Genomic DNA, 13,599 nt, shown 5'->3' with positions numbered 1-13,599 from the left:
ATGCCCACACCCTATTCTAGGTGCCCGCCATCAGGCATGCATTCAGGACCGCAAGGATCTATCATCTATCCTAATGGCGGGAGGGCAGAAAAGCCTGACATTTTTTCCTTACCCTACATCCAGCAATAGTGAACACGAGTTCATTTTTCCCATACCTTCACCAACATTTGTTATTTCCAGTCCTCAAAGCTATTTTCACAAGTGTGATATATTATCTCATTATGGTTTTGATTTGCTTTTCTCATATATTGATAATAAGTGGTGTTAAGTATTTTTTTCATGTGCAGTGGGTCATCTTCATGTCTTTTTTTAAAGAGGACATTCATGTTTATTCATGTCTTTTGCCCATTTTTTGATTGGTTTGTTTGGGATTTTTTGTTGTTGTTCAGTTGTATGATTTCTTTATGCATTTTAGAAATTAACCCCTTGTCAGACATATGATTGTGTAAATATCTTCTCCTTGTCGGTAGTTGCCTTTTTGTTTTTGTGGTGGTTTCTTTTGCTATACAAAAGTTTAATGTTATCCCATTTGTTTATTTTTGCTTTTGTTTGGGAAACACATTGCTGGCCCATTTGTAAGCATGACTGAATATCGTGATCTTGAGTTTATCCATTTGTACCTTCAAATATTTCACAATGAAAAGTGTGATGAGAAAGGGCTTGAAATTGTGCCAGCCAGCCTTCCCAAAAGGCTTTTAAACTTGACCCGGAGAAGCAGTCTACAAATAAATGGCCAAACTCATTATCAGTGCCCACAACAGGTCAAGGCTGCACGGCCTTTGGGTCAAAGCTCATATTTATCAGGCAAATAACTTCCTGTCTATATTTGGTTTGTTAGTTTTCCTTCTTCAAAGGGAAAAATATTTATAGTCATCTGATACGTGAATTAGTACTAGAGAATGATTATGATTTATGTGTACTTTTAAGGGGTGAATTAATTTTCTAATAAATCCTAGGTCTCAAAATTATTTGCAAAGTCTCTCTCAAGAATCAATATCTTCAAGATTATATTCTCCATATTAATTAAAACTAGACAGTTTTAAGAATCACAAGTTTGGAAATCAAATGATATTCACTTTATAACCTCAAATTCAAAGGGAAATTATGAAAAACTCAGGTTGTGAATAAATCTTAAAATATGAGGCTCAATAAGAAAGGCTCAATAAGAAAGAAAATATTAGCAGCAATTCTGAAAGTATCTGAGGTAAAGGATCAGTTTTATTAAATTCTAATAAATCATACTTATTAGATTAAATTAAAAATAGCTACTAGAAAAATGAAATTTTATAAAGCAAAGATATAAAAAAGCATTGACCCCAATTTTTGTCATTAGTTTCCAAAAACATAACATTACATTTCAGTAAGTATAATATGAGCAAACATAACATAGGGAAAAAAAAGTTTTTTACATGCTAATTTATGATGCTTTTACTTATTATAATATAGACCATTAACAGAATTTAGGCATCAGGATTCTGAATAACACTGCTTTATAGCAGATTGTCTTTTAGATAATCTAAAAATATACATCATAAAAGAACACCCCAGAAATGATAAAAATGCATACAAAAAAGAAGCACACCTCAAACCTACTAGAATGATTATTAAAGAGACAAAGGAAAAAAAATAAAAGAGAATCAATCAAAAAAAATGACCCAGCACAGATAAATATGAATGATGTACTAGTAATCTTATCCAAAGCAATATACAGGTCAATGAAGCCCCATGAAAGCTCCAATAGCATTCTTCATACAAATAGAACAAACATTACTGAAATTCGTATGGAACCACTATCGAGCCTGAATAAGCAAAAGCTTCCTGACAAAAAAGAGGTAGAATGGTGATATCACACTCCTAGGCTTCAAACAATACTACAAAGCTAAAGAAATGAAAAACAGTATGGAACTGGAACAAAAACAGACACACAGGTTAATAGAATAGAATTGAAAACCCAGAAATAAACCCACACTTGTATGGAAAGTTAATCTGTGACAAAGGAGCAAAGACTATACCCTGGAGAAAGGGAGACCAAGTTCAACATGGATGTGCATGGCCATGTATGGAGGGAAGCTTCCAGAAAGGAAGGTACTTGTGCAAATGTACTGATACCATGACTTCTGTTCGTGCAACTACAGGGCAGAGTACTTTGCTCAACAAGCAGGAGTGATCATTCATTGGGCAACTATCAATGTTTTTTTTATATTAAAAATATTTTTATTGAGGCAACATTGCATTATAACATTATATAGGTTTCACATGTGGATCATTACAAGCCAACAGCTAAATATAATACATTATTATTCCTCTGAAGTGCTGAGGCTTTTTTTCAATTCTTCTTATATTTAGTAAGTTACACTTTAAAAATTGCTTTCAGATGTGTCATGGGTTGAAAGTGAGTGGGAAATGAAGAAATTTAAGTATAGATGACATATCTTTACAAGATCTAAAATTATTTGACTTATATGTGGAATATAGAGAAACAAAACAAAGCATCAGATAAAGCCAAACCAGTAACAAACCTAGAAAACTGTGTATGGACCAGCAGTTACAAGGGGCAGAAGGGGAAACACAGAGGGAGGGAGCACAGTGGACTATGGCAGAGGGCTGTGGGTGCCTTGGTGGTGGGCGGTTGGTATGAGGACATGAGCGGTTTTGTTTTTTCGTTTTCGGGGTTTTTTTTGTTTTGTTTTTTGTTTTTTTTTTTTCCCAGTAAAATGTTGAATAATAGTTTGCTATGATTTCAACTGTGAAGAAAAATAATCTGTCTCCATAATTCTGACAGGCTTAATTATATGAGAAAAGGGGATGGTGGAAGACTGGAGCATGAGTCACTGGTCTTTTGGAACTTCAGGACTGACGGAAAGTTTCGGGAGATGGATATGATGTGTTTTTTCTCCAACATCCAACATGGTGGCTAGTGCAGTGAATGCACCCAGAGAATGTTTGCTTGTGTCTGGCTACATGCATATGCACTAGTACTGCAGACGATGAATCTGTTTCTATTGCCCAAAATCTCATATGTATTTTCTCGTGTATCTCGAAGCTGATTTTCTCTTTCTATCTCCTCAATAAGATATTTTTAAATAGTACTCATGAGAACAAGGAGGTGAGAGAATTAGGAAAGAAATTGTGGAGAGAATCCAAAGTAAAAGCCCAGAACTTCAGATCAAACAGATCCACCCTCATAAAATTAATCATTCACTTCATACAGTCAACCTTATGCCAGTTTATATAGATTTATCTGTTCCTTACAGAGAGTTGATGATCCCTTATTCCTGGCTACTGAAGACTCAGTCTCTCTGATTTCAGAATGAAGAAATGGCTTCATTCTGCTCACCTCGTGATCTCTGGTGACAACCGTGCAGGTTGCTTCCCAAAGCTTTGCCCTGAGTGGTAATCTTCTCAGCCTGTCCACATCTGGCCACAGAATTCTGCAGCTAGAAGGTTTTGCTAGGATATGACCAAAGGGTCTGATGTCTTCAGCAGAACTTTGGGTAACATGACCTTTAGTTTTATGACTGTGACTTGTGTTTGTGTTTAATATAAAATTTTGTCACTTTGGGTCACTGCATTTTCCTGTATTTGTCTTATATCCTTTGGAAGGCTAAACCCATGATTTCTATTTCCTTTGAAATGCCCCGGGAGTCAGGTGTAATGCTTAGTCTCAGGTGAGAAGTCATTGTCCAACATCATTACTAAAGTGAAGGAAAGTGATGGCTTTTAATGTTTAAGAAAAGGTACCATGTAACTTGTCTTAGGAAACACACGTTTATTGAAATGGCACGTAGATAAATTATCACCAGTATAAAACTGTTAGTGGAGTTTTCAACATAGGTTCTTTTTACTCTAAAATGAAGTGAGGCTTTGCAAGTCCATTGTCCCATAGGAAAAATATTATCTTTGTTCAGATAAAGTCCTCTAAAAAAAGTAAATCACTTTTGAAATGGTGTTTTAAACGTCTCCAGCCTATGACCAAAACAAAAAATATATTAAAAAAAAGTAATTCTCTCCATTTGAAAAGAAAAATTAAATATGAACGATTTGGGGGTAATATGAAAAAAGACTTAGGTATTTAAACACAAGTATTTACTTCTATAGTATTAGTCTATACTAAAATATTTTTTTAAAAATTTAAATTATCGATGCAAAATGGCATGTGATCATTAAAACACAAAATATGGCAATTTTATTGTATATCTAGGATATAAGCTAAAATGTAATTTCATCAAATAAATTTTAAGTAACTGGAGGTCAGTAGTTTGGGAATACCATCCATAGTGAGTTTTAATTTTCAATTAAGGGGCAATATCCTTTATAAAAGACATGAAATGAATAAATATAACTAAATGAGAAGAAACTTTCAGAAAAGTTTCTATAGTGTGTGGGTTAATAGAATGAACAATTTTCAGGGTAAATGATTTACTCATATTCTATGTCTACATGGTGATCAACCTGTTTGGCTCCCCCAAGATGGTGCTGCTGTCCGTCTCCTATGGAGAGTCTGTTGAATGGAATTATCTTCATGGTGGTTTTCTTCATGGAATACCACCGGGACTTCCAAGTGGCCCAAATAATTCCATTATCATAACCATTAGTAGTAGAAGATTTTGAATAAGTGCCACCTAAAACAAATTGTAGATGGTCATATCATTGCTTTTAATTTTTCTTACCTCAGGAAAAGTCTATAAAGAATGATTATTAAACCTATCATTACTTCAATTTGTGTTAACTGCTGCCTGAAAATATCATCTAAACAGCTTGATTTACAATTGAAATAAATTATTAAATGGCGCCTTACATGTATATGGAGCTTGCTGATCACATCTATATACATCCTATCACTTATCATACATAATTTATTCACTGTTCCCAGTGTACAAACCCCAATTAATCTCTAAGCTGAACATTCCTAGACTCAGATACTATAGACCATCTTTATTCTAGCATGTTAAAAGTACAACTTCTGATCACATGGTCTCAGGTTATCTGTAAATCAATGAGCATGAGGGACTCTCCAAGCAGTCTTGGAATGTTGTTTTATATCTGCATTATAAAGTGGATATTAGGTTGATTTGCTTTCTCCTTCGCTGAGGAAACCAGATCTTCAGCGCTGCAGAAGTTACTGAGGGAGTATAATACTGACTAAACCACAGACATGCAACATGGCTGCCCTGGGTATATGGATCAAGCACCTTCCCTGAGAGTTTCTTCGAATTATATGGTTTGTAGCTGCAAGGATAAGTTAGGTTTCCTTTAAAAATGTTGTGGAAACCGAAAGGTAAATTTAAATAGTTTTTTAAAAGAGGATTCCAGGCAATCTATTGGCAAGAACGTTGCCCCAGGAGCTATTGATAAGATTGCTTGTCTAAAGGAGTCTTTTTTGCATCTTAGAGCTTCCCCATTATAACTGTTGCATAGTAACAACAGTGTCTTAAGTAAAACAAGTGTTTAGAACTACTTTTGCCATAGAGCAAATCCTCCCTTGTTGTCAAATAAGTGTCACACTCCTCAGGCTGGACTCCTCTCAAGCTCCTATGGAGGTTTTCCCTTACCAACACGTCCTGCTCTTTAGTCCATTCCTCCAATCACCTGATCACTCAGACTCATGGGAATCTGAGCAGGATAACGTGTTCCTAAGCAGAAATATGGCAATGTTCATCTGTCCCGACTAAATACATGTTAGGTCTGGAGGAGATACTGTAGACCTGAGGGTGATAATTCCAGGCACAATGACAAACCACTGGGTATTTTGCAACAGATACCTGTTTTCTAGAAGGACCAACTTGTATAAGCTTAGAATGAGCCAGTTATATAATAAGCTCCCAATATATTTTTACTAATTATCTCTCATTTTCTCATATCTATTTGTTACCTTTTATCAAAATGTAGACTGTATACTAATTCAGATGCCAAGGAGGAAAGCCATACCTGGGTAATAAACTCCGTTGAGGTGGCCAGCATGACATTTGTTCATCCACCAACCAGATCCATCCTGTTCAGCACAGTTGCCCTCAAACTTATCATTGTCATTGTCCCACGTACTGAATTGCATGCCATTGTGGGATGTGAAAAATTTGTCACTAGGATCATCACCAAAATCAAAGCCATCAAAGGCATCTCCAGCATCTCCACCAATGAAGTAGGTGTATTTCAGGCGGTATTTGTCAGCTTCGGGTCCCACCTGGAACATGGCGTAGTCGGCAGTGCTAGGAAGAAGAGAACAGGGATTCATGTCCTAAGCTTAGTAGCGGCCTCAGAAGTTCCCTCTTCCATAAAACAGTTGTTTGGAATTTTTTTAATCTTAATCTTACACACAAAATATGCTCATCAGATAATGTTATCTACCAATCTGACAAGCAGTAATGAAAGGTCTGAGCCATTTCTGAGCCCATAACTACCAACCAGATGCATTCAGTGGTCTTTAGAGCATCCCAGTGAAAACTGAAAATTTCACCCACTTGAGGGCTCTTTGTCTATAAAATCTTGATATTGAAATCAAGATGTTTGGATGAATTTGACTAATTTCATATTTGCCATTTTTATTTAATTAATGCAGCATAGTTGAAGGAGGTCCAATAGCTCAATTAGCCACTCATATCAGCTGGAGGCTGATGTCTCAAAGGGGCTGTTTTTTCCAGGGATATGTAGTAGTGGCAAAAAAAAGGCCATCATAAAAGAAGTGGTTCCCGTGTGACCTACAAAACCTGTGCCATAGTATCAGAGAGAGGGTCTCCTCCAGAAGAAAAATTATGAATGAAGGCCAACATTTTATGGCATGCATGGAACAATGGGCCTTGTTGCTGGAATAGAGATTTCCAGAAAATATATCTTCTTCCCCAATTTCCATCTTTGGGAAACGGGAGGTGTTTTTACAATTTCTGCCAACTACAGAGGGTATTTCTGGGTAAAAAATTAAAAAATAAAAATACCAATTTGGAGATAGACTATATTTTATTTTCTCATAGACTTAACAAGAGGGTTGGGTAGTCTTGTGAATTTTAGTTAGGTGTCAAAAGCTCAAAGCCCACAGATAGCTCTGAGCATAGAGAGGGATCTCCCTTACCCAAGGAGCTAGCTGATTTGATTTGTAGACAGACATGGACCTGACTGATCATTAAAGCACCAGGAAATCTGAAGCGTTTGGATTCATTTTGCAACCAAGAGAACAAGGTACAGAGGCAAAATTTAAGGCAAATCTTTATCATATGCCAGCAATGTGCTCATGTGAAGATTTATCTGTAAAATGCGATTAATAATAGTTCCTGCCTTATGAAATAGTTACTTGGATTAAATTGTATTCAATTCAATTCAATTTCTGCACACATTAAACACTCAGTAAATATTGGTTATTATTCTTATGGTTTCAGGGTATGTACAATAGATTATACCAACACACTAATAGCCATGCTGAATAAACCTCTTTGGATGGTTTAAGAATTGGATTGATTTCTGCAGATAATGGCTGGATGTGTTCTCTGCCTTTGTCAGGCTGCCTCTGCCATTGTTCTAGTGGGAGTTGGAAGGTATGTGTTCCAGAGTGTCTCTGTTAGATTAGAAGCCTTTTCTAAAGAGTACCTGGTTCTCCCATTCCAGTCCTCCAGCTGCACTCTCAATGCATATGGGATGGCAGACTGTGTGCTAATCAAGTGAATCTTCTCATTTCCCAGCCAAAATTCAGTGGTGCCAGTAGGAGACAGATGTCCAAATCCTTCTTTATATTGAATCCAATTCTTCTTGAAATCCTCACTGCCATCCAGCCTCTAATTATGCAATTGAATAGGCAAAGGGAGAGAGCAAATAATCAGTGCACGAAAAGAAAAAAAAATATAAACACCTGTTGAAAATATGAAAGGTATAACTCTATCATCTACTAACTGCCCTTGGGCAAGTGCCTCAGTTTCCTTGTCTGGCAAATAGAGTAATTATGTTTACTTCTAGGGTTGTTGTGGGGATGACAAAAGAGAATATCAGAGAAATACTTAAAAGAGTGCCTGGAACATGGTAAATTTTAAATCAGTGGCAGTTTACAAAAATGCCTATAGGAATTCATAAATCCAGCTGAGGCTGCCTTCTTTTCTAATGGAGAAAATGTCAACCCATTGCTCAACCATATCTACCAGCCAGTGCTTCGGTCATGTTTGTCCTCTGGCGCCCCCCTGCAGGAGTAGTTAACCATGGTGAAAGGAAAACAAATTAATGGAGCCTGGAGCTTCAGAGGTGCCAGGGACTCACAGAGGCAACACAGGGTTCTTATGCTGGATCCTCCCAACTGCATCCTCTAGGGACTTCATCTTCTTGTGCTGGGGAGTCTTGATCTAGCTGCTGAAAAAGCCCCCTTCTAGTTATTGGTCACTCTGCGACTCTGAGCTATCCTGAATCTAAATCAGCATGCCAGCATAGTACAGAGTCAAAGCGCAGACTCTGAAACAAGATCTGGTTCAAATCCTACCTCTGTTACTTGTTATGTCACTTCGGGCAAGTTACTTAACCTCTTGTGCGTAAGTTTCCTCCTCTGTAAATAGGGGTACTAATGGTGCCGACCTCATAGGACAGTTGTGAGGGTTATTTGAGTTAATGTTCACAAGATGCTTTGCAAAGCATGTGGTGTTGGCAGGAACAACGGTGTGTTTGTTAAATACACACGGCAAGGTGGGGGAGGGGAATACCTTCTGGAGCACTGTCCATCCATTTCCAGATCCATCGATTTCACAGTAGACCAAAAACTGCTGCGTTGCTTTCAGAGGTTTGATAAAGTAGAGCCCACTCACTTTGGCTCCCTTATTGGCAATGTCTTGACAATCTGAAAAAGAAGAAATTGTTATTGTGGCTTGAAATCCAACTAAGATTGTACTGGCTTTGAAAATGAATTTTCAACATGTTGCAAACTATTTCCCAAGAAGTACGTTTTTACTTCTTACATTATCATCTCTTTCAAACTATTTTTAGCTACTCCAGAAAAATCCAAGCAACTGGGCTTTTTAGATTTAGTGGCTAGCTGCTTTCCAAGTAAGTACCGTACATTCCAACACATACAATCACCTTCAATTTTTATATATTTTCTTTGAGGAACATTATCCCAAAGTCAGCCTGTCACGTACCTTTCCCGGTGGTACTTTGTATATCCACAGTATCTTTGCAAGGCTCCTGACACTTTGCTTCAAGCTGGGCTACCCTCTGATTCAGGGTAATGAGCTTTTGATTATTTGAATTATATATGTCTTGCAGATATCTAGAAGGAGAAGAAGAAGGTAAGAGAGTAATCCTTTCAAAGGAGTAATTTTGTATTTAAAACACTACCTTATTTTCTTGAGAACCATCTCCTAATAAATTACTCTATTCTCGGAAGCATTAAACATTTCTATCACTCAATAGAAGTGAACTAAAATCTTAAGCTTTTTGGAAAAGAACATTTGGAAAAACTAATTAAAACAGGAACATAATTTTGACCTGAATATTTTCACCTAGAATGGGATTTATAGTCTCAACTCTGAATACAAGTAACAGTCTTTGTCATGAACAAGGTCATTCTAAACAGTTGTTCTGAAGTTCACTTTCTGTATCAGGTGCAGTCAATAATGACCTACCAGAGCAATGAGTCCGGATAATGGGAACACCCAATATTTTGGGGACAGAATATTCTTAAGGAAGAAAGGGCTCTGTCAAGAACTCACAGCTGTTGAAGCACTATTTCTCTTCACTCACCCATCTACTGAGCATCTATGTATGAACTTCACTTTATCTGGGAAAAGTATCTGGGGTATTACTTTATATACACTATAACAACAGAGACTTTCCCTTCCTTTTTAAAGATTCCACTTACATAACTCCGAAAAAGCCTGGAAGAAATAAAAACCCTGCTTTTGCTGTTTCCCATAGGGTTTCTTGTAAATATTCAGAAATGATAGAAAACTACCTACAATAAATAGTTATATCTTTTGTATTATAAAATCTATTTATTAGAAGCAGAAGAAATTTACAAAGGCTGAAACAAAAATTTGGTTCCATCTTAATCTTAGGACACGGATTTTCCATCAATTCTTGTTAATATTTCTTTATATCTCCCAACTTCATTTTTACAAAGTAAACCCTCTGTTTACACTATCTGTGTGAACATGTGTGATAACCTCTTATGTAGTGTAGAGTTGTGTCTTTCTTTGAAGGAAAGGAGTGTAGACAGACTATTAGACCACTTTTTTCCTCTACTATACCTTAAAACATTTCGGCATTATGGTCTCATCAAATCAATGATGGGCATTCATATGCAAATGATAATATATCACCACAATAATAACGATCCTCTAATACCAGAAAAAGGAGAAATTGCTCCTGAACCACTTCTCCCCAACCACCATTTATCTTGATATCTTTTGCTGTTTTGAGAACAGCTTGGGGGGGGGGAAAGATTGAGGAAGAAACTAAAACTGTCTTATCAGAAAGTTTATGAGTCTCTGGTTGTTGTTAGTCAAGAAAATGCTTGAAAACCCCCAACTGCAGGTTCAGTGTATCATGATCCATAAGTAGCTCTGCAATGTTTGTTACACTTAGTGTTCTCAGAGTCTCTTGTCTACCTTCAATATAATTTATTTTTGTAGCCAAGATCCTTCCTATGCCCCTGCTTGCTAATTCCTCAGCACCAATGTGTTGACAGGCTTATAAAAGAGAATTTTATTTTCAACACCTTTCAAATTTTTATCTTCAGATTCCTATCAGTTTGAATTTATGGTATAAGACAAATGGGGATTGGGGGAGAAGATTTTGATAAACAAAGCATGACAACATCTGAAAACATTTGGGACCACTTTTTCCCACATGATTATTAAAGGCATTTCTACCCCATTCCAATTCATACTGCACTAAAAACTCCTTTCTCCACTGTGTTTACAGTGGTCAGGTATAGTACCTGTTGGCTATTTTAAGTGGAAGGAATAAAAAGATTGCCTCCACCAAAGCTTGGAATACTAAGAACTAAACCACCTTGGAGAATACATTAGAACATAAAAGCTCACCGAATACTTGTTTCATGGGTTGAAATCAGTGCTTCATATTTTATAATTTCTTCCATCATTTTCTTGGACTCCCTAGTGGCAAGCTCTACCCTATCTGTAATGTGGGATCAGAGACATAAAAAGACTTAGGCCAATAGAAACACAAGAATCACCACAAAGGAACTTAGCAAATCATGTTCTTAGTCAATAGTATTTCGTATCTCACTTGGCTTTGCTGAGTCCTTGGGAAGATAGCTGACTTGAATTGCTTTCACCAGTTCTTTGGCTTCTGATGTTCTGTTTTCAGCTTGATTTAAGATGTCTTCCAGAGACTGCAGGTCCCTGTCTACAGTGGTTTGGTAAGTAGACAGGAAATCTGCAATTCCACAGGTAGTTGGGCAATAACTACCCTGAAAACATAGCAATAGATCATTAAAAATCTTGATTAAAATTCACATTAAAATCTATTAATAAATATAGGTAAAATATAGACAATGTAAAAAAAAAAAAAAGCTTGAAATGTCCAATGACATTCATGAACCAATTCCTTCTATGCCCCTGGCCCTCTCCAACTCAACCACAGCATGAAACATAAAATTGACTTACAAATCTTTCATCTAAGATGCAGCAATTGTCCCTGGTGGCAATATACTAGAAGAGAAAAATACAGACAATTCATTCATTTCATTCATTTATCATCTATTTTTTTCCTTTTTCCAGCTTTCCATTTCTAACAAATACGTTTTGTGAAGAGCACACTTACTCCCAGGCATGTTGACGAGAACGACAAAAGAGCGCAGAAGGAGAGAATTAAATTCCGGGGGCTCGAGGACCAGCTCATGATGTGGGGCGCCTGGGGTCCGAGCCCAGCTGTGTCAGCTCTGTGCCTCTCAGCCTCCACTTGTCCCTTTATGTAAGCTCCCGGGATGGCCCGGGTTGCCAGGGGCTGGAGCAGATCACGGGACCTTCTCTCCAGGAGGATGGGGGATGTCCTTCCCGTCTGTCTCGTTTCCCTGCTCCGGGCTCCCAACCTGTGCTCAGTCAGGTTCCCAGATTTGGCACAGGCTGATGCTCCTCCCTTTCTGGCCCAGCTCCTCCCTGTCACCTCTGAAGCCAACTGCTCTGCAAAGGCTGGTGAAGCATTAGCCATGGCTAAGAGGAGGGTGGGAGGCTGGGAAGCTGCGTGATGCAATCGCTTCCCGTACATGGTTGAGACAACAAACAAGGAGACCTGACCTCGACCAGAACAAGCCCCCCGCCCCCCTCACCAGCCGGAAGGTGGAGACCGAGGCCCTAACCCAAGTCACAGCAAGTCCTGTCTTAGCCCAGGGCGGCGATAACACGATTATTTTTAACCTGTTGCTGTGACAGGAGGAGCCTTGGGCTGGCATCATGTTCCAGTTTGTCAGAATTCCCCCAGGAGCATCCCTAGAAATACCTTCTGGCCCTTTGTGTTAACCATGTTCATAGACTCTCCGTTTGCAGCCAACTTTTCTTTATTAATACAAGTAACACTGCTTTGTAAGGTTAGATAAGTGACAGTGTTCATCGCTGAGTGTCACCACGTAGACACACGACATTCAAGTCACACTAGAAGTCCAAACCCAGCAAGCATTGGAAAGTGAGGCTCCCTTCATGGGCAAGACTGCCAGGCCTCCCACTCCATTCGACAGACAGGGGCAGTAGGCCTACTTCGTGGCCCTGGAGATTCCACTTAATTCCCTCAGAGGAAAGTCTGGTTCCTGGAGACAGGGGCCAGGAAAATTCACCCAGCACACATGGGCCTATATCATAGTGGATAAAACAGAGCCGAAGAAGACATTAGGGAGGAACTTTCATTTGGGCTTCCATGTACCGATGGTTGTCAATGGTTTGATTTATGATGAATCGAGTTTAGGGTGGTGTGAATGTGAAACACATTCAGAGGAAATTATACTTAGAAATTTGACTTCTGATTTTTTTCTCCGGCTAGTGATACTCAGTTTGATGTTCTCCGGTGAAGCTGGACAGAGGCAGTGGAGCCCCGGCTCCCACCCAGCCCCGCCATCACCAGGGTAAACAGCTAATGCTGCAGAGTGGGCCGGCATTTGTTTGAATGTTATATTTCAGCCCCCTAGCAAGTTCACAAAATGCCCATCTGAAATGAAATTCAAGATAATTGCCCCACTGCAGGCTATTGTCAGTGTTCTGAGCACATGTGAGGCAGGCTGAGCTAAGCTATGCTGTTCGGTAGGTTAGGTGCAAGAAATGCAATGTGTTGGGCCTCCCCTGGTGGCGCAGGCAGCGGGCACAGCACTGTGAAGCTGTCTGCAGTTTCTGCAGCCCCAGTTAGATCCCAGCCGGCTGGCGAGGGTCCCATATGGTGTGGCAGACCTCTCCTGTCTCGCCCGCTGCTCCCCTCAGCAGTGTATTTTGTCAGTCTGCCTGTTCTGTTCCCTGCTCTGTCTCTGATGAATCTTCTCACCCTCCTGCCCATCTGGCCTGTACCCCAGTTCTTGTATGAATAAATAAATAAATCTTTTTTTACACAAAAAGAAAAGAAATGCAATGTGACTTAGGGTGTTTTCAACGTATAGGTTTACAGGATGCCATCCTAAGTCAAGAAGCATGTTCC

General features: G+C 38.7%; 1 protein-coding gene across 1 annotated transcript; it reads right to left on the bottom strand.

Moving 5' to 3' along the window:
* Nucleotides 1-4,419: 4,419 nt before the first annotated feature.
* Nucleotides 4,420-11,826, bottom strand: FGG (fibrinogen gamma chain; the record flags this gene model as incomplete). Its single annotated transcript, XM_084245230.1, has 9 exons — nucleotides 4,420-4,622; nucleotides 5,929-6,206; nucleotides 7,576-7,760; nucleotides 8,667-8,800; nucleotides 9,099-9,229; nucleotides 11,007-11,100; nucleotides 11,212-11,395; nucleotides 11,592-11,636; nucleotides 11,749-11,826. The coding sequence occupies 9 exons, from the start codon at nucleotides 11,824-11,826 to the stop codon at nucleotides 4,420-4,422; spliced, it is 1,332 nt and encodes a 443-aa protein (XP_084101356.1).
* Between the last annotated feature and the right edge of the window lie 1,773 nt (nucleotides 11,827-13,599).

Source organism: Talpa europaea (genome assembly GCF_964194135.1).
Source record: "Talpa europaea genome assembly, chromosome: 10".
NCBI classification, from domain to species: domain Eukaryota; kingdom Metazoa; phylum Chordata; class Mammalia; order Eulipotyphla; family Talpidae; genus Talpa; species Talpa europaea.
The sequence above is the reverse complement of the archived record's forward strand: the minus strand, read 5'-3'. Positions and strand labels throughout refer to the sequence as shown.